This window comes from Talpa europaea (assembly GCF_964194135.1).
Source record: "Talpa europaea genome assembly, chromosome: 4".
Lineage (NCBI taxonomy): Eukaryota > Metazoa > Chordata > Mammalia > Eulipotyphla > Talpidae > Talpa > Talpa europaea.
The window spans coordinates 143,709,185-143,731,029 of record NC_140070.1 but is presented as its reverse complement, the minus strand read 5'-3'; the positions used below and the strand labels follow the sequence as shown (position 1 = coordinate 143,731,029).

General features: G+C 49.3%; 1 protein-coding gene across 4 annotated transcripts in view; it reads left to right on the top strand.

Moving 5' to 3' along the window:
- Nucleotides 1-21,845, top strand: part of ERG (ETS transcription factor ERG) — a gene marked incomplete at its 3' end in the record, with an annotated part of 50,672 nt that overhangs the window by 7,416 nt on the left and 21,411 nt on the right. For all 4 annotated transcript variants that reach the window (XM_084231513.1, XM_084231512.1, XM_084231511.1 and 1 more), the window contains exon 2: nt 7,626-7,777. In XM_084231513.1, coding sequence (XP_084087639.1) covers nt 7,626-7,777 — 152 coding nt within the window. The remainder of the gene's footprint in view (nt 1-7,625; nt 7,778-21,845) is intronic.

Here is a 21,845-nt window from a genome sequence, read left to right as displayed (position 1 = left end):
TCAGTTTGAACCTGGAGCCGACGTGAGTCGCTGCCCAGCCCGCTCCCTGCTTGGGTCTGAAGTAGCTTTTCCACGGCCTGATTCAGAAACAAAACAGACCCACAAATTACCCCCGGGCGCCGCACACAATCCCCTCCTTGTCTGGGGTCCTAAAAATACTTTTTGTGGTGCCTCACCTCGATTCATGCCCCAGACCCGAGAGCTTGTCGGGTCGATGAGGACACGTACGTGCTTTCAGGGTTCTTTGGAAGGAAGCCCCCTGAGGGGCGGTTTATCCCCGCCGGGCTTGGAGGGCCCGGCGCCCGCACCCTGGCCGGCGTCCTCGGGGCCAGCTGCCCCCCCGCCCCCCGGCCTCCCAGGGTCCCGCTGCCACCGGGGACTTGGCACTGAGGTGCTGTTAGCATGAAATCCCCTCAAACTGAAAAGAACATGTAGGAAGATGCTGGTGCACTAGCAAGACGGGCGTGAGCTGGCGACCGTGGGTAGTGAACGCACCCCACCTGCCCACCCACCTCAGAGCGGTCTTGGAGGGTAAGTGTGTGCCGGCGGGGAGGGGCCGCGGCCTTCAGAGGCAGGCGCGGGAGACGAGACACCAGTGCTCCCGTGCCTGGCACTCGGAGGGGCGCCCAGGTGCTGGGGAAATGGGTGAATGCGTGGAGGGCCCTGGGAAAGCCGGGCAGCTTCAGTCTGTCCGGGGGCCACGCGGGGCCTTCAGTTGGAGTTGTGTTTGGGCAAGACTGCTTCGGAGGCAGGAGGGGCCCTCCGGAGGGCAAGGCGGGCCCACAGCTGACGGGAGCCAGGCTGTGCCACGGCATCTCCAAGAGCACGAGGCATTCAGGACAAAAATGGGCCTCGAAGAAACCAAGGACTTGGTCTGAGGCCCTCAGCCCTCTGCTGGCAGCTCTCGAGGGTGAGTCACGCTTGGATGTGGCTCACGAGCTCAGGCCTGTCCCCGGGGGCTGCTCTTGCCCACCTGCTGGGTAAGCTCGCTTCCCTCGGTGCAGAGACAGCGCAGCCTCTGTCCCTGCGGAGGTGAGGCAGCCTCTGACCCCTCACTCAGGCCCTTTCCCCGAGGGCACTGCCCTCCTCGAGTAGATGCTGGGCTGAGCAAACCAGCGTCAGTCACCAACTTTATTTTGGTTTTCAGAAACCAAAGGCCTCCTTCAATTTCTAGGTGCATTTGTACAGGCGCGTTACCTGTGGAAACAAGTAAGTGAGGCTGTTGTCTTAGCCCTCGAGTTAGCGCCACCAGCCTCCCGGGTCCAGCTCCTGTTCTGGTTCTCAGGCTGCTCGTCCTGCCACAAAGCCCCCATATATGCCCCCACTTGCCCTCTAAGCTTGGAAACTTCAGGCCTGGCTCCCTCATGCTCATGAAGGTTCAGCTGTTGTCTCTGCCGAGCGCGCCAGGCCAAGCAGTCTGTGTGTGTGGGGGGTGCATGTGATACTCAGCTGTGCACTGAAGGGACTGGCCTTTTTTTTTTTTAAAGATTTATTTATGCATACAAGAGATGGGGTGCAGGCCAGAGGTGGGGGTGGTGGTGAGAGGATTCACCAGAGACAGAGTGGGGAGCAGAACAGGCAGATCTACTGAAATACACTGCTGAGGGGAGCAGGGGAGTCAGGAGAGGTCTGCTGTGCCATGTGCGTCACCTCCCTGGCCAAGGATCGAGCTCAGGACGCAGTGGCTGCGGATAGCATCATAGTGCTGAGATTTAACCCCTGCGTCACTAGGGAGGCCCGAGACTGGCTTGTTTTTAAGCAGATGTATCAAACCGCATGTGTCTCAGGTACACACCGCCATCCGAGGGGGTGCAGGAGTGGTGGCATCGAGGCTCCCCACTCAGCCCTCAGCTGCAGCCCTCACGCCATCTCCAGGCCTCTCATGATACGCCCCTGAATGTGCCCAGTAGTGATGAGATGCGTCTCTGAGGGGCCATTCAGCTATGCCTGGTGTCTGGGAAAGAGGCTGTGCAGGTGGATGTGCCAGGTGAGACTGGATAAGGCAGGGGGCAGGTGCTTGGATCTGGTACTCTAGCCATCCGGGTTCATATCCCAGCTCCTCCACTGCTGGCTGTGTAGATAACTCACCTGTGGCTTCGTAGTGTTGACCTTATGGGCCGTGCAGCCGACATGTAGATTTGTCAGGCACTCGCAGCCTTGGAAGTGCTTTCCCGTCTGTTCACCATGACTGCAGGCGAAAGTGCACGCGCTTGGTGCCATCCTGAGCACGAGTAAACCATCAAAGATGGGGTAGATGAACCCAGAGGGTCTGGAAGTAGCTGTCTGCCCACATGCACGAGATGTTCTCAGGGGCGTTAACTATCACCCCATCCGCTGCTGAGACTCTAGAACTTGAATGTAAGCTTGAGCTTAAAATATAGAAATTAAAGACTTGTGGAAACTGGAGGAATATCTAACAATGCATCTTTAAGATCTTTCCACTTTAGATTTTTTGTTGATTTTTTTTATGCCCCTGCACTGCTCTTTGGCTGACCTGCTCTCTCCAAACGCAGCGCAGCAGAGGACGGGCTGAGACACACCGGCGCGTCCGTAGCAGTCGCGGCCGTGGACCGGAGCGCCCTGCCCTCTCCCCAGCCCCCCTGCGCTGCGTGGAAGCCCCAGGCCCACCGCTCACCCCCTTCTCTTCAGAAGGAGCCACAGGAGAAACTCCTCTCAAGTCTCAGCCCAGGGAAAGTTTTGCTTCTTCTGAATCACTTGTTCATCCTTCTCTTGCTGACACCTGACTGTGGCGGGATGCATTTCCCTCTTTGCTTTGGCCAGTAGGAAGCTCAGGGACAAATCGATGTCCTACTGGTAGCAACTATAGATAAAAGCTTATCAAGGTGCTGATTTTTATCTCTTGATTTATTAATTTCCTGATACTGTTTTCCATTCATTTATACCCTTTGATTATTTTTGTTGCCACCTCATCTTGTATAGCTTTTATAGTTCACCTCGCCCTGACCTACTCTGAGGAAGGGCAGGGTATGATGTATACCCCAAACCACCGCTCATACATAAATGCAACTCTTGAGAGCAGCAGAAAACAAGGGTGTCTCTGCCCTAGAAAATGTAACATAAACTAAACACCTGTTCATACAGGCAGACTTCACACCTCCAGAGTCTTGCCTGGGGGCATGGGAGTGGAATTTCTTCCAATCCTCTGGTTCTATAGCCCAGAAGAACCCAGTCAGATTGGAAACACGTCTGCTGTCGCACCTTCCAATTTCCAACTTGGCATTCCTGGCCATGCCCTTTGGTAGTTAGTCTAAAACACTAGCACGTTTTGAGAAGACAGTGCCCATGGTCTCAGCTCACCTGACTTAGTACTCCGAGTGCTGGTTCACGGGGTGAGTAGGTCATTGAGGTATGACACGCCAACTCGATGGGCTCGAGTCTCCAGAGAGCAGAGGGCCCTGACACCCCATCTTGTCCATCATGAAAGTTGAGGGGTCTCCCGGCAGCATTTCTGTGTTTCCTGGAGTGACCTCAGTTAGGTCCCAAGTGCCATGGACCTTGGAGAGGTTGTGAGGAGGCTAAACCGCTGGACTTGTGTGGTGCGAGCCGTGGGCTGGGGCCGGGGCTGGCACCTCTGCTGGTATCTCAGCCCATCTCGAAGTTCCTTCTCCTGCACAGCCTCCCCAAGGGCGCCCAGCCCAGAGCGGGGCTTCTCCTGCTGCCTTCTCCCGTGCAGTGCGGAGGCTGCAGTGCAGTCAGCAAGAGCAGATTCCCGCAGTGTGACTTGCCACAGCGGAGCAGGGATCCGAGAATGCATTTATAGTGAGACTTTAAAATAAGCCTTTTCATTCCTCTGCGTCAGGATAAGGTTTCCCAACCAAACAAAAGAAACCTGTAGTGTCTCAATGGATGCGCCAGAAAACGTGATGGCTTAGCTCTCTTTCTTTTTTTCTTTATTTATGCACACAAGAGCTGGGGTGTACGCCAGAGGTGCAGGGGGTGAGAGGATCCACCAGAGACAGAGTGGGGAGCAGGACAGGCAGATCTCCTGAAATACACTGCTGAGGGGAGCAGCGGGGAGATAGGAGACGTCTGCTGCGCCGTGTGGGTCATCCCAGGCCGGGGATCGAACTCATGTTGCAGTGGCTGCTGATAGCTTCATAGTGCTGAGACTTAACCCCTGCACCAGCAGGGAGGCTTCACCCCCTTTCTTGCTGAGGTCTCGCCCTTCAGGTCCCTCCTGCTGTCTGTCTTTCACGCCCCTCACGCCCCTCTCCCCTCTCGCAGTTTCCATGGCAACTGGTCACCTTGCATCCCCGACAGCCTCCAGCCTTCTTGTTTCTCCGCATCCTAGCAGACACCTGCTGTCTTTTGTTAGTCTGCAGTAGCCATCCTGACAGTTGTGAGGATGTGAGGTGTAAGCGAGCCCTGGGGTGGGGGCAGCACCCCAACTGAACCGCATGTGTCCCACGCTTACCCCAGAGTGGCGTGTGGCTCAGAGAACTCTTGGCTCCCTCTCGAAATTAAGAACCATTTTACTGTTTTGAGGACAGGCCCTGCCTTTGCTGTGGGGCTGGAGTGGGTACGGGGCGCTCAGGTGCCAGTGCTGCCTCCTCCTGGCTCTGAGATGAGAACAAGTCCCCATTCATTTGTGTCCTGGGTTTTACCTCTGAGCGAGACGGGAGTCCGGCACCATGGCAGGGCTGTCGCAAGGACCACATCCACTGAGCTCTTGGGACAGCAGCCCACAGACGATGCTCTTCGCTCTTGGCATTTCTAGAACAATTAACAAGGGGAAAGCACTGGACTGTGAGGACCCCTGGGGCCCTCGAGCGCATATTTGTTAACTACCTGCTTGAGCCCAGCAGGTCGATGGACCTAGGGGGTGACCTCACCCTCTTTGGGGCCAGACTCCCTTGGACTTATTACAAAAGCTGTGGGAGTGATAGAAACTGCGTCTCCATTCTGTCTCCCTTTGGCGCTAAAACAAAATAAATAGCAAAAAAAATAGACTTTTTTCCATTGTTCTGAAGGGACAAGTTTTGTCAAGTGTCTGTCTGAGGATCTCAGGGGTCTTGTTTTTTCCAGAGTGAAAATAGGGAGGGAAGGCTTCAAGGGGCGAATTACATCTTATAATAAGATGAAAACAGTCACCGTACCAGAAACTGTCCCTGTTTTAAATCCTTACACCTACCTTTTGGAAAGCCCCGGTGAGGTGCGACTTAAGAAGTCGCCCTCTCTCTGGATTTGATGAGGGGTGTATTTAATCATTAAATACAGGAAAGCTGCTGTGCCCTAGGCCTATAGCTTTTGGCTTCAGATGAGGAAATTAAATCATGAAGAATTGGAAGAGAAATTGTTGGTTGGAAGGGTTTACAGTCTTCAATATCCCCCTTTTCTGCACTGTAAATCTCTTGCACCTTTAAGATGTTTCATAATTAATTGCCTTGCTGGAGAAGAATTTATGGTACCTGGTGTGTAGCAGACACTCAGTGAAAATGGTCTAGAACACGAGCGAGTGAATGAGTCAGAACATTACGCAGCCGAGGCTTTATAGTTGTCACTTGAGTTCATTACCTGAGCAGCATTTAAAACTTTTCCCCTAAGAACCAAATCCCTTTAAATCCCTTCCCTTGTAACGCCTCCTTGAGACGAATGGACCAAAACATGCACACTGCACTCCACTGCTGGAATTTTCCAAAGGGATAGGAAGCGAAGTCTCAAGACATCAGTGTTTTGATGGCAGGTCTTTGAGAGATAAGGGCCCAAAGCCAGGAAAAGCAGCCCGGGAGGAGATACCGCAGCGTGGGTGGCATTGGAATACAGAGGGCCTGCCCCCCAGCCCACGCTCCTGGTGGTTCTCAGTCTCCTTCGTGTTAGTACAGGTGTGAGGGTGCCACCGGCCAGGGCTGTGGGTTCCCAGGGTAATCCCGAGCCCCGGGCGACCCCCACTCTCACCTTATCCACAGATAAGCCCCCTCCTTCCTCATGTCAGCCCTCAGCTCCCACCGCCATGTCAGCCCGGTGCGAGTGACACTGAGAACAAGCCTGGGTCGGGCACCAGCCCTCAGGGCCCAGGCCCCCAGTTTTCCCAGCCATGCACTTGCTGTGGCCTTTGGGTCCAGAATGACCTTTTGCGTTCTACCTGCCCTCTCTCACCCAGAGAGTGCCCTACGAGGCATCGGGTGGTTATTTTTTTTTAAAAGATTTATTTTATTTGCTTATGCATCCAAGAGCTGGGATGCTGGCTAGAGGTGCGGGGGGAGGGGTGAGAGAATTCACCAGAGACAGAGTGGGGAGCAGAACAGGTGGATCCACTGAAATTCACTGTTGAGGGGAACAGTGGGGAGACAGGAGAGGTCTGCTGCGCCATGTGGGTAGCTCCCTGGCCGGGGATTGAACTCCTGCTACAGTGGCTGCAGATAGCTTCACAGTGCTGAGAATAACCCCTGCACCACCAGGGAGGCCGATCGGGTGGTTTTGTTCTTCCAGATGTGAAGGTGGAGCCCATGCCGAGCCTGGGGAGTCTGGCTCCAGGAATCTAACTAGCCAGGCACGGGGGAGAAAAAGGGGACTCACTGGTAGAACCCATGCCCCAGGGCTGCAGCAATCGCTGGCATTCAGAACCCTTGCAGAGCCCCAAGAATATGAAAACCCGCGTGCTGGGTAGAGTTTGAGGCCATTTCTGGGAATCCTCTCAGAAGACACATCTGGGCGAGGACCTTGATCCTGGTGGACAGGCGGGCCGGGGAGCTCGCCACGCTCGCTTCTGGTCAGGCTGCATTTTCTATTTGGAATGTCCCCATTAGAGTCACACGTCCTGGGACTCTTGAAGCCGCCTCCCTGGCACGTGCCCTGGTGCCTTCTCTGCCCCTCGTGTCCACCCCGCTGGTCCTCAAAGCTCGGCTGCCCAGGCTGGCTGCGGGGATTGGAAATTCAGCTCGAGGATGTCGTTGTGAGGCCTTGCCGAGGCTGTCACGCTCGACCAGCCTCTCGGGTGTCCCTGGGGCCGCCTCCCGGCGTGTGTGCGTGTGGCCTGTGACTGTCACGGGGAGTTCCCTGCGCCGCGTCCACTCGGGTGTCCCAGGTGGGGTTGCTGGCCGAGCACGAGAAGCCCATGGCGGCTCCGCCCCTGTGCCCGCCGGGCTTGGCTGCGTGGGCACTGGCGTGGTCCGCTCAGGCCGCCAGAGCAAAGTACCATAGATGTGGGGTGTCAAGTGCAGGCATTTATTTCTCACAGCCCGGACACAAGAAGCCCAAGGTCACGGCGCCGCGGTGTAGGTGTCTGGTGCCGGCTCCTCTCGGCCGGTGGCCACCTCCTCGCTGGTCTTGGGGGTGGGGCAGAGAGAACTCTCTGGTCATGCCTCTTCTTAGAGGGACACTAAGCACTTCCTGGAGGCCTCATATTTATGGCTTCATCTAAACCTAATTATCTCCCAAAGGTTGCGCCCCCAAACAGCACTGTGGCGGGGGAGGGCTGCCACGTATGCATTTGGGATGCCACAGACACGCGCTCTCGAACACACTCTGTGTTTGCTATTTCCCGCTCCCCGCTCCTCCTTTCTTCCTGGCCCCCCACCTTGTCCCTCCTGGGCTTTCTCCGAGTGTGACAAGACCAGAGAGGTGTGCCCTGGGGACTCACTAATGGAAACATCTGTCTCCTCCAGGAACTCCCCCGATGAATGCAGTGTGGCGAAAGGCGGGAAGATGGTGGGCAGCCCGGACACCGTGGGCATGAGCTACGGCAGCTACCTGGAGGACAAGCACGTGCCCCCTCCCAACATGACCACCAGCGAGCGCAGAGTGATCGTCCCGGCAGGTCAGGTGCCCGCAGCGCCCGGCCCTGTGGGCTCGCCTTCCGCAGCGCGGCCAGCTTCCTCTTTTTATTTCATTGTAGCGCTCTTTATGGCGTAATGTTGGCTTACAGCACTGTGCATGGAGGGGTACCGGTCACCCCGTCAGATGCATGTGACCACCCCACACCCACCACCAAAGCCCCCTCGTCCTCTCCCGCAGCACATTGGACCCTGCTCCTTTGTTCCCCGCACCACCCCGCCTCTGGGAGCCTCGGTCTGCAGTTGGATTTTGAGGATTTGTTTTGCCTGTCCTTGGCTTTTTTATTTTGAAAGATTTATTTATTTATGCATACAAGAACTGGGGTACAGGCCGGAGGTGGGGGGTGTAAAAGGACTCACCAGAGACAGAGTGGGGAGAACAGGCGGATCTACTGAAATCCACTGCTGAGGGGAGCAGCGGGGAGACAGGAGAGGTCTGCTGCGCCATGTGGGTAGCTCCCTGGTTGGGGATCAAAATTGTGCCTCAGTGGCTGCGGAGTGCTTGACAGTGCTGCATCTTATCCCCTCGCGCCACCAGGGAGGCCCCTGTCCTGTTGTTTTTTTATATTCTGCAAAGCATGATGTCACCTGGTGTTGGTCACCTGCTTCTGACGCCCTTCACTTGGTGGTCTAGAGTGGTGATTGTCAGTGGGAGCTGGCAGAAGTTTCTCCACCTGTGGAGACAGGACAGTTCAGAGTGCAGAGTACTCGGTAAAACACTGGACTTGGGTCCACGGATTGTGCTTCTCGCCAGGTTTGTCCCTGTGTGGCTTTGCGCAAACAGCCCGAAGCTGATCAGGGACAGTTAGGTATGAGAAGGATTGTCATTCCTGGGGACTCTCCCTGACCTTGAAGCACTTTGTCAGACCTTCACAGGTGACAGCAGAGGTAGTCTTGTGTGCCGGATGAGAGGGACAAAATGTCCCCTGATGGTCACAAAGGGTCACATGTGTGGATTGTTCGTGGCAACTGGGCCACGTGCCCAAGGCCCCTAGCTTAGCGCCGTGCCTCGGAGCAGAGGGAAGTCCTGCTGAGCGGGGAGCGACTGGAAGTGCAGGTGCTCGAGGGGCTGTCCCAGGCACCTGGGGAAAGGAGGGGTGGGGAGTGCAGGCCTGCAGGTGCCCAGCCTCTGCCGTGTGTGGGCACGACGGGGCAGGAATACAGAGGACACCTGCCCAGACCATCTGACCCTTTGCTAAAGGTCTCCCATTCAGGCAAATCAAGGTTTAGTTCTCAAAAGTGAAAGGATCAGTCTAGCGAAGGCCCAGGCGGAGGACTCCCGTCTTGGTTCCTGTGGAATCGCAGACTTGGGAGGGGAGGGCTGGGGCTGCTCAACGAACGGCCTTTAACCAACGAGCTCTGATTTTGGGGTGCTGTCCGTATGGTCTCATGCCATCATATCCTTGTCAGAAGGGTCAGACTTGAAGCTTTGTACATGAAGTGAAATGTTTGGACACCGGTAGCGAGATATATGTGGCAAAGAAGCAAAAAGCCAATTTAGTCACGTCGCTACAGCCACCATCTCTGTACGTAGTAGGTGCTCACTAAATGCTGGTTGGATGGATGGAAGGATGGTCATGCACAGTGGCTCATGGTCAGTTTTTGTGTGAAGACTGGTTTCGTCTCCTGAAGAAAGTCCTCTTTTGGCTCTTCCCTCCTTTGGTTGCTTCATGCCAGTGCAGGCAGTTATTCAGTTACGGTGTTTGTAAGACAGCTAGTTGTGGCTGATTTTGCAAGTTGTGAGTCTTTCAGTTATTGGTCAAGCTTCATGTAGGTGTGCTCATCCACAGACACACAGATGAACACACACCCACACACCCATGCATGCAAACACAATTTCATTGCACCATCTGGATAATTCCCCAATGTGGTCCTGAGGTTGCAGAACCTGGGGCTGGGGCAGGTCTATCAGCAGCTGCATCTGTGCCTCCAGCTGCAGCACCAGGTGCCTCGCTCAGCACATTCGGGGCAGAGAGTGCTCTGCGTATTCGGCAAGATTCTCCAAACTTGGTTCTGATTGGCCCATACTGGTCCTACTAGTTAAACATATTGATTAGCACTCGTAAATGCAAACCATAAAGACAGGTGTGTGAGAAAACATTACTTTTTGGCATTTGTACCCTCAGTCCAATACATCACTTCATGCTCTAGACCTAAAAATGGTCCTGATGCAACTCACCAAAAAGCGGGTCTGCAGAGAGGGAGGTGAAACACAGGACGGGGGGCGGGGGGCTATGTGTGTTCAGATCTGGAGCTCAGGTGTGAGGCATGATTTCTCACATCTCAAAGTCCTTGGTTTAAAGACTCACTGTATTTAATTAACTCTTAAGCTATAAAGACATTCATAAGATAGCCCTAATCAATAAATACATACCTTCCTTTATATTTATACTGCCTCCCTATTTTCCTTATTTCAGAATGGACTCGCGAGAGCTTACAGATACGTACCAGGGAGCAAGGTAGAGTCAGTTTAAATTCATTGACAAAGAGCAGAGACCATGAAAACAAGGGTGAGGTGTATGTATACATATGTGTGTATATATACACACGTCTTAAAAATGCACTTACAAATCCTGCACAGTTAACAAAAGTTGGGTATTGTTTGGCTTCACGATATCAGCAGGCAGTGGGAGATGGGCACCCCAATCAAATAGGTAATTCTGTGTCCTTAGGATTAAAAACTAATGTGGAGATGATGGCCTGGCTGCCATTCTAAACCTAGAGAACAGTGTATTTCTCAGTTTGCAGGGAAGGTTGAGAGGAAGGCACTCAACCAAGAGGGCCTCTGGGCATTCTGGGTAGCTCTGACTTCTACCTGTTTTCTTGGCAAGGTGGTTGATTGTGTCTCCCCCCCCCCCCCGCCCAAAGTGTGCTACATACACAGTAAGTCACATTTCTATCTGTCTGTCTGTCTGTCTGCCCATTTATCATCTATACATTCATGCATCCATCTTTCCTTTCTTCCTGCTTCCATCCATAACGCTCCCTCCCCTCTATCTATCTGATGTACCTATTGTAGACCTAGATCTCTGTCTTATAGGGTTGTGTTGTCTTACATTGGTGTAGATCAGAGTGTCAATAAATAATAAGAGGGGCCCAAGTAGTGTGACCTGGATAATTCCCCAATGTGGTCCTGGGGTTGCAGAACCTGGGGCTGGGGCAGGTCTATCAGCAGCTGCATCTGTGCCTCCAGCTGCAGCACCAGGTGCCTCACTCAGCACATTCGGGGCAGAGAGTGCTCTGGGACAGTTTAATATCTCTTTGTTGGCCTAGCTAAATGTGGACACCAACTGGAAAATGTTTCTCAAGTATGGTCAGAACCATACGTGTCAGAATTACCTAGGAACCTTATGATTTAAAAATGCACATTTCCAAATTTTCTGAATATAGCCATGGTACTGAGGTTTCTAAACAGGTTGTTAACAGGTTCCCCAGTGATTTTCATGCACAAAAAGCTTTGAGAAACTAACCTAGCTAACAGGTGCCACGTAAATTTTGTTTTAATGCACTTTATTTTTAATAAAGACATGAAATGTCACTTTTAGAACAGGAGAGTGGGCATAAAGGGAGGATAGAAAATAACTAATGATATCATATTGACATTCCAAAAAATGAAAAGTAAATGAAAAAAAATCACGCTTTTGGTAGGAAGGGAATTTTGTCTTTCTAAAGTTTCTCCAATAAGATGTATTACGGGAATGTGTTGATTTGACACAATCAGTTATATAGTCTGTGGTTCAAGGCATTCATAGGAAAACTGAGGCCCACTAGAGGCACGCAATACTGTGTGAGTGTCTGATTCCAGTTGCTTCCACTTCTGCCTCACCTAGACTGTGAACATACATCAATACTTAGAAACAGTGGATCCCCACTCAACAACTGAACTTATTTGCTCTAAAGAACTTAAACTTCATGAGTCTCATGAAACATCTTCCAACAGCTGCCCCTCCGTGTGCAGGGTGAGTCTCTGGTAATCACTCTTACTTTTTAGGTATTGAGGGAGTAGTGTGCTAACCTAGAGGTCTGACAAAGAGGAAGGCACAGTCTTGGTTTACTTTCTTAAAAGTTGCAAAATGCTGACCGAAATGCAACAGCACCTCTGGTTTTTGGCAGCATCTAGTATTTTGAAAGTTTGTTCTTTTTCTCTTCTTATTACCTACATTGATCCTGCAGTGCTGAGCATCTCAAACATTTGTACTTCAATTTTTAAAATATCCGTAGTGAGCAAAAACAATCATGGTAGTCAGAAGTCGCAGAGAGAGTTGCCACAGTCACCTCTGCACTGGTTTGCGCTCTCCATTCACTCACCGAGTGGTTACTGTTTTCCAGTCCCTACAAATAAATCTCATGACTTAAAACCCCTTCTTTTTGGTCCCCAGAACACTTATGGCTGAAACTACTTGTATTGAGTCTTGCTCAAACCCTCCACGCTGGGCACTTTCTCCTCAATCCATGACATATTCACTGAGTATTCATTGGCCATTGCTCTGCTGCTGCTCACAGAGATCACCACAGCCTGGCAGGAGTAGATCAGACCCATGGACAGGGAGGAGAGAGTGTAATTTAGAGCTCAAATGAGTAATTCAGACACACAGCATCTAAGGAATGAGCTTAGATGAACATGGCTGGTCAAGAACAGCTTCATCTGTGCACTTCATGTTACAATTCCTAACTCCCTTGCATCCCCTGCCATCTTCCTAGGCCCTGTCCTGTACTCTGGTCACATGACTCTGCTCTCTGGGGCTGCCTTTCCACTGCCCAGCATCTTTCTCCAGGGTGTTCCCTCTGCTGTAGTATCCTTCCTTCTTTCTCCACCAACAAATCCTTCTCATTCTTCAGGGAAACTTGGAAATCCACCCTGGGTAGGAAGCCATCTTTAATCTTCTGGCCACTGAATTGCTTCTCTTATGACATTTTACCAATTCTGTTATTATCATGGTTTATTTTTCTTCATATTATTTTCTCTAATGCTGCTATATAGTTACTTAGATATAGATGTACCATTTCATTCCATGAAGGAATTGATATGCTTTATGAGCCAAACTGCTGATAAACATGTGAACCAAACTGCTGATCAAATAGAAAACAGGGATCAGTACCAAGATAATTAGAAATTCTAATGGAAAACTCAGATCGCATGAAAGAATGCAGTCATTTTGACCACAAACTTGGCTGAGATGCTGGCATTAAGATTCCAGTATAGCTTTGAGCTTCCTGGCAGCCAAAATAAAAAGAGTGGTTTGGGGAACTAATCCCTGTTTTCAGAAATAATTTTCATGGGGAAGGCGCTGTTTTTCTCTGTGCGGGATCCTAAAAGCAGGATCCCTGGACTTAGTTCAGGGTCTGCTGGGGCTGTCAGCATGGCCACCTTCCTGCCTCAGTGTGTCGCCCCATTTCTCCTGTGTCTTGTGACGTCCCCTGGACAGAGTGAACCATGTTAGCGAACAGCTCAGCGCAGAGAACACATGCCTATTGTGAGTCTTTGCTTCTCAGATTTATTGGAAAATCATAACTCGGAGTTCCCAAGGTGGTAGAGAGCTCACCAGACTTTCACATGATCCTTCTCAAACACGACAACTCCAAACTGGGCTTCAAAAGAACATGAATAACAAGAAATGCGAGAATATACTCTCGGACTGGGCCAGATGGCCGTTATGTTTAATCTTATTAGAGCTAGTTATTTATAAGCCTGTCTCTTCTGTTGGATAGTGAGCTTTGTGAGTTGGTAATTTAGTGTTTTGCAATAAGGCAGCAAACTTGTGACCTGTGTGCCGAGGTCATAAAAGTGCTTTTATTGAATGAATGGTGGTCTCTGTCGAGTTAGTGGGAAGCACAGATTCATAGGAGTCGGAGCTGCAAGATTCTTGAAGATCTTACTTAGTTCATCTTTGTGGTAGTCAGCGTTGTTCAGAACTAACCAATTGGGTTGTAGCAGAACCAATTTCTCTTTCTCTCTGTGTATGTATATACATGTATATATGTATGCATGTATAATATTTAAATAACTTATGTAATTATATAAACATCTATATGATCTTTATATATAGAGAGAGACAGAGACAGGAGAGAGCAAGAGCGAGAGCGAGAGAGAGAGAGAGAGAGAGAGAGAGCGCATTAATTAATAGTGTTTTTAAGAGAGCTAGTTTTGGCTGATGTTGCACTTTGTGAGGTTTTCAGTTATCAGCCCAGCTTCATGTGTGCTGGTCATGTACAGACACACAGAGGAACAATACACACACACACCCTCCTAGAATGTGACCTTATTTGGAAACAGTGTGTTCAGATTTAATCACGACAAGATGAGGTCATAAGGGTGGGTCTAATGAAATGACTGATGTTCTATAAAAGGAGGCCTTTGCACACTGACACTCAGAAGGAGGGTGGTGTGGGAAGACTTCAGAGGCCCATGGAGAGGTAGAGGCAGAGCTTGGGCTGATCAGCTGCAAGTCTGGGGGCACCGAGGTTGCTGACCTCACCAGGAGCAGGAAGAGGGAAGGAGGGTTCTCCCCAGAGGCTCAGAGGGACGGAGTAGGGCTCATACCTTGATTTCAGATTTCTGGTCCCCAAAACAGTGAGCTAGTCCACATCTGAGGTTTTAGTTGGTGGCCCTCACAACCCTAGGAAAGCTATTCAGCGTGCGCTTCGTTGTTAGAAATGGATAGAATGGACAGAAATGGATAGAGCGGATAGAAGAGCCAGGGCTATCACTAGAATGAAGGGAGTGGAGGGCCTGGGATGCCGCCATTTAAAGAGGGACAAGGAAGAAAACGTGAACAGGGAGACAGTTTTTAGTGGGATGAGTTGCTCCAATTCTAAGTCGCAATGAGCCGAAGCAGTGTTGTCATGGGGGTCCCTGAGGGGAGGCAATATAGGGTCATGGAGACAACAAAAATCTAATGATTAATTAGATATCCCACTCAAGAAGCAAATGGTCCCTGGGGGGAGGCAATATAGGGTCATGAAGACAACAAAAATCTAATAATTAATTAGATACTCCACTCAAGAAGCAAATGGCTTCATCTGTTGTGAAATAGTGAAATAGTTTGGGATGTCAATATGTCAAAGATACAGTTAGAGCCCACAAAAATATTTCAGTCATGTGTCTTCTTGAACAAAATGCATAATTCAGTTGTGGTTCTCAAGCAAGTTGTGGGACTGGGCAGGTTCCCTTACAGTTGTTGGCTCTGTCCTAGGGCATCGCACAATTTACAAGCACAGTTAGTTTTTGAGTGTTCATGAATGAGTGAAGTAGAGCATGGCATGAACTAGGTTGATGGCTGAAAATAGGTAAGTTTTAGAGTCAATAGCAGACAGCATGCACAAAAGACTCTTGGTTCTGGTAAAATATTGACTGCAAAAGGACTTAGATTCATCCCTCTGGCAGCGCTCCTGGCATCTTGCATGGTGTCTGACATCCTCTCACGTGAACTGTTGGACTGGGAAGAAAGTAATTGAGCTTCTTAGAGAGTGAAAGCAATCAAGAAACTGAGAACAGAACAACCCATTCTCCTGGTGGCACCTGGTCCTCTTAGGTGGGATGATTGGGGGGAGGAGTATTAGTAGCAGGGAGATTTGGGTTTTCAAGGTCAACTAAGGGCAAGAGATGAGGTGTTGGCCTTGCACCAAGAAGGGGGGGTTGGCTCTGGGTCCCTGACTGCCCCTGTATGTGCACAGGCACACAACTGCATCTTCCAGCAACCCCTGTGCCCAGGCTAGCATTGAAGGTGGCCATGGCCTCGTGATGACCTTGGAGACCTGTAAGAAGTAAATATAAAATCTTCCTGGGGAGACATGCCCTTAAGCTAAGCTTTACAGTTTTCTTGCAGATAAAGACCGACTGTACATGACTCTGCAACCCTAAATTACAAAAAACAGGAAGGAACCATCTACCTAGAGCAAGACAGTGTGATTAAACACTGAAGGATGTGAGATAATTGAAGTTCGAGCTATGGAAAACAAGGATTAATTTTGAAGAAGAATCAGTAAGAACTCCTAAAAACACAGTAAAAGATGCAAACTCAGGACCAAAAAGTACTAAAAATTCAGAGGCAGGGCTAAACATTTAAAAATGCTGAAGAGCGGGCTAATGAAGATAAATGTGTTTGTCTCTTAGCAGGCAGCAAGGGACCAAGTATTGAAAGTATAAGAAAAAGCTGAGTAGGGAAGGACGTGTGATAATGTCCTGTGTCGCTCTAGTAGAAGTTTTAGAAAGGAGGAAGTAAAGAGTGTGGAAGAGATGAAATATTTGAAGAGATGAAAAGACTTCCCCAAATAAGATCGTTCTCCACATCCATGAAGCGGCAGAGAAGGATAATGAGGAGTAAGTCCACACTCACCCCGTTTGGTGAGACTGTAAGACGTTGAAGACACGGTACTTTAAATCCAAAGGAAAAAAGGGAGACTGTCGGAAAATAATGACAGTTACAAGTTTAGTAAACATTTCAGCAACAAAACAGACATAGAAGGCAGTAGAGGAAAATCGTTTGTGAAACCAGCAGAACCTGTTTTCCTTTCCGCTGCCACAGACCTGTTTGGTAGTTTGGTGAAGCCAATGGATCCTTTAGAATAAAACCTTTATTTTTATTTTTTTTTAACTTTTTTTTTTTATAGAGGCATGTTTTATTTATTTATTTGTTTGTTTGTTTGTTTTGTTTATACATGCACTGGGTACAGTCAGAAGCGCGGGAGGGTGAGAGAATTCACCAGAGCCAGAGCGGGGAGCAGAGCAGGCAGAAGGACCGAAGGACACTGCTGAGGGGAGCAGTGGGCGGCAGGAGAGGTCTGCGCGCCATGCGGGACCCTCCTCCGGTGGCCAGGGAGCAGCCGGGGATCAAACCGGCGCCGCAGAGGCCGCGGGCAGCTTCTCAACCCAGCACTCAACCGCTGCGCCGCCGGGGAGGCCCTAGAATAAAACCTTTAAATGAGTAAAAGAAATTTCAGGAGAACACAAATGAAACTAACATTATTAAAATATTGGGCCTCCCCGGTGGTGCAGCGGTTGAACGCTGGGTTGCGAAGCTGCCCGCGGCCTCTGCTGCACCGGTTCGATCCCCGGCTGCTCCCCGGCCACCGGAGGAGGGTCCCGCATGGCGCGCAGACCTCTCCTGCTGCCCGCTCCTCCCCTCAGCAGTGTCCTTCGGTCCTTCTGTCTGCTCTGCTCCCCGCTCTGGCTCTGGTGAATTCTCTCACCCTCCCGCGCTTCTGACTGTACCCAGTGCTTGTATAAATACATAAACAAATAAATCTTTTAAAAAAAATTTAAAAAAAAATCATGCAACATTATCATGTAAGATCAGATAAGGGGGCCAGGGCTAAAATTTTCTATTTCTTTTGTTCTTTGGGAAAAGAAGATGTTTGATGGTTATATTTAGTTTAAAAAATAACAAGCATATTCAGTTTAAAGATTAAATAGAAGTAGAATGTTAACGAATCAAATCAGTGGAGAAAGGAATGAACAAAAGTAGACCGGTAAAACACTTGGAAAGGAGAAATGAAGAGAGGTAAATAGAAGCACAAAATGTTGGTAGAAATTAGATTAGATCAGGAACAACAAATAGTAGAGCGAACTTTCCATGAAAGATGGGGAGGGATAAATTAGATTAAAAACTCCAAAGTCATGTGTTGTTTATAGAAACATCTAACTCAAAAAAGGAATGACAGCAAGCACATGGAGTAAGGTAAGCTAGATTCTGATCAAAATAAAACTGACACAAATGGAAATTGAAAGCAAAAAGCATTACTAGAGATAACTGAGGGTTATTACATAATGAAAAGAGTTGACATTCTTGAAACATAGATAACAGTGACTAACTGGTATATAATTAATAATACAGACTTGAGATGTAGAAGGAACTATAAGGAGCAGTAGACACATTCACTTTGGTGATAGGTCAGTGATACGTAAATATAACTGGTTACGCATATATATGTGCACACACCATTTTGATCCAGTTATTATTTATAGAAACCTGCACCCAACAGTTAGAGAATATGCGTTCTTTCAAAACATGTACATTTGCAGAATTGACCATGAAATAGGCCACCAAGAAAATAAATAGCAACCAATGTAAAAAAAAAAAAATAGGGTAATATAACTCTCATTCACCTGTCAAAATGCAAAAAATTAGAGGTCAGTTATTCTCAAAATGGTAGACAAACCCCATTCATAGGTTTAGAAATGAAAATATTTAGAAACAGCCTTGCGTATAAGGCCCTTTACTTGATTTTTAAAAATTATTTATTTTATACACGAACCGGAGTACAGGCCAGATGTGTGGGAGGGTGAGAGGATTCACCAGTGACAGAGCGGGCAACAGAACAGGCAGACTGACAAGATACACTGCTGAGGGGAGCCGCGGGCGTGACAGGAGAGGTCTGTCATGCCATGTGGGATCCTCGCCGGCTGGCCGGGATGGAACCAGCGCTGCAGAGGCTGTGGACAGCTTCACAGCGCGGCGCTCAACCACCTGCGCCACCAGGGGAGACCCGGCCCTTTACTTGAGATTATATTTCAATTTATGGAGTGAAGCTCAAATTCCAGCCAGTTCTCTCTGCTGGGAAGAGAATGTCGAGTCAGGAGGGGAAGAAACGTGAAATCTTACTTTTGCAGACTGCTGGTGTCTTGGACAAGTAGATTGGCACACTTGCCCAGGACCTGGATTTATAAACACATCTCAGGGATTGAGATGTGACTTAGAAATACATTTTGTTTTATTAGGTATTTTTCCTAACTCTGGGGGATTTTTCTATCTGGAAGCCAATATTGTATGTTGATATTGTTCAAGGGAAAAAAAAAAAACCACTCAGGGCTGTATTTCACTAGCTCGACCCTCGTTTCATCTTCTATTGTGCCCTTAGCGGGGCCTCTGAAACAGGATGAGGCATTTGTTTCACAGAGGTTCAGTGCGTCTTCAGCAACGTAATGTTCTCTGCTTGAGTCACACAGCTACTTTATATTTCCTGGCGGCAATGAAACTCTAGTAGGTCAGAACCCAGTTTCAGGGAGATGTACAAAAATAGGAATCTTCCTCCTTCCTCCAGCCTCCTCGCATCCCTCTCCCCCCAATACATTAAAAAGTGCACCTCCAGACTCTGCTTCGCTTTTACCTGTTTCCTAAATTCCACTTTACCAAGCGAGCCTTCATCGAACTTTCGGACATTCCCGGTGCAGTCTGAGCTACAGACCCGAGGCTGCAGAGGCACATGTCTCCTTGCCTTTCACCCTCGTCCACTGTGATGCCGCTTTGATGTCTGTGAAATGTGGATGATGACAAAGATGTTTTCAAAACAATTGGCCTGGGGGCTGAAAGCAAATAGCTTATCTTCACTGGCTCATGATTCATCTGGCAGAAGCACCTCCAAAGGCTTCTTAAAATAAAGCGATAAATCAGACTTCTGTGTTGGAAGGAAGAGGCTGTCCCGGCGATAATAGATTGTTTATTTCGTTTTCGCAGCGTTTGCAGAGCACAAGTCCAGCGTGCAGGTGCCTTGCTTCTCTGCGCCATGTTATTGTTGGCAGCGCGCTTTCACATCTATTCTCTCCTGTGCTTCTTGATTCTCCTAACGTTTCCCTTAATTATCCACAGAAAATGAAAAGACATTCCAGAGCGGCTAGCGGTCACATCCAGTAAGTGGTTGAATCCCAACCCAAATATGAACACTCTGGCTGGCCGGAGAGCCTTTCACTTGATCACCTGGTTTGCTGAGCTTGATTTCAGATATTTTCCTGATTCCTCAGATGTTTTCAAGGTGGGCAAGTCCAGTCTTCTCAGCCAGACCTTCCAGGCTGTCTTTGGCTGGACCGACTGTGATCTCCATCACCGCTGTGGCTGTGCTCCCTCCACTCCCAACATGGGAACCCCTCCTCCCTCCACATGGCCCTTCAGGCCTCTGTGGGTAGGAAGCTGAGCCCAAGCTGCTCCCCTAAACTATCGGGCTTCTCGATCACGATCACCCTAGTTCTATCAGAATCCTGTTGTTAATTCAGGCTCAGACCAAAGCTCTCTGGTCAAGCCTCGTCCTGTCTTCCGGGCTGTGGTCAGCTGCTACCTCCCTGTTCTTGCATGTTCTGCATGGACGACACACTCTGCTCCTGAGCTGGCTTGTGGCGGCTGCCCTGTGACACTCATAGCTGTGTCTGGTGCACCCCTGGACCCAGAGGTGCTCGTGTGTGCAGCAGGAGTCATGACTCCTGCCTGACCTTCAGCAGTCTGAGTCCTGGGCCTGTCGGAGGCATGCCTCAAGTTCTGGAACTGCATGTGTTGTTTAGAGATGAGAAGACCAGGCCCAGTCCCCTCTGGGTCAGGAGGCAGGTGCTGAACCAGCACCCTAGGGAGAAGGTGACGTCCGGCAGGGGCTGTTGTGTCCCCTGCCGCTCCCCTTCGAGTGCACAGCTAGGGAATAGGAAGGGGCTGTAAGACCTGTTGAATCTCCTGGGGTGCTGTGGGCCGTTCTGAGGTGGGGTGGTGGGACAGGGACAGGAAATTGTTGCTGTCGTGACACCAAGTGTAGGGGAGATCCCGAGAGGCTGCTGGGGCTCTCTGCAGAGCTGAGGGGTAATGATAGTGGGGAGCAGCACACTGATGTGAACCCTAGTAAATGCTGACCGCAGTTTCCGCCCCTAACCCTGGCTGGGGCAGGCTCAGTGTGGGCTCTGGCCTGGGGCCACAGGGACCTCCAGTCTCCACAGTCCAAGGCTCATTACCAGTGCCGACTCCTCCAGCCCTGCGAGACAGATGCTGCAGGTAGGGGGACGGGCTTATCCCCACGGGATGGGCGCAGGGGTGGCGCCATGGAGACCTGGTTGTGTGAGGCTATAGGACGAGGGTGAAGGGCCCAGGGAGTGGTTGGGCTGACAGCCATGAAGACGGGGCCTGAGAGTTGAGGCCTGTGTACTTCATGCTGAGGGTTGGGATGGTGCCTTATTATAGATCTGGATAGTGGGGTCCCCTGGACAGCCGGGAAGGAATGTTCAGTGGCCATATTTGGTTGCTGACAATCTTTGCTTATCAACTTGGAGGGCAGGTGTGGAGCTCAAACCCCAAAAGGATACAGGAGCAACCTGACTCGGTGTCATTTTATTTTATTTTTTTTCAGATGAAGCAACTTCCATAAACAAACTAAGAAAGTGAGATTTAAATTCTATACCTTCAAAAGACATTTTATAATAATACCTTAAAAATACATATAATCCTTAGATATATAAATCCTAAATATATATTTAAATATATATAATTAAGAACACATATAATTTAATATATACATCTAATACATATATCTTCAGAATCTTTTATAAGGACTTGTTATGATTTTGAAGCATGGGGGAGAATATGTTTTTTATAAACTAGTTTTTAATCCACGTATTATTATATGTTGTAGAAAATGAGAAAACACAGTTTAATGAAAAAGAAAATAAATCTAAAATTCTCCATTGCTTTTCCCCAGAGACAACAGCTGGCATTTGCCTGGCGGTCTTATGCTTCTTCCATGTCTTTATATTTCCTTGCAAAACAGAATTATGCTGCTGAATTTTCAGACCTTCAAATTTCATTTATTTTAACATTTTTTCATAAAATAATATGCCCAGCAGTATAATTTTAAGTTGCTAAATGTCAGGAACATTCCCGGCCCCACGACAGACATAACAGGCTCTCTTTCTGCTGGGGATTTAGGGTGTTTCCCGTATTTGGCTATTATACACAACGCTGCAAAGAACATCCTTGAAAATAAATCATTGCACACATCCGCTACTATTTCCTTAGGATAAATTTCTAGAAGTGGAATTTTTAGTTCAGACACTGTGCCCTTTAAAAAGACATTTGAAATGTATTGTTGGGCGGTTCGTGGGGAAGGTGGTAACGACTGACCTGCCAGCCGGTCCAGAGGTGGTGGTTTCGCCACCGGAGGTAGAACATCAGGCAGGAGCAAAGAGCCCACGTCCCGGAGGGATACGGGAGTAGCTGACTTTGCGCCATTCGGTTGTTTTCAACTGAAGCGATTTCCATGAAGGAACTGTTTTAAGAAAGCGAGATTAACATTTTACACCCTTGGGAG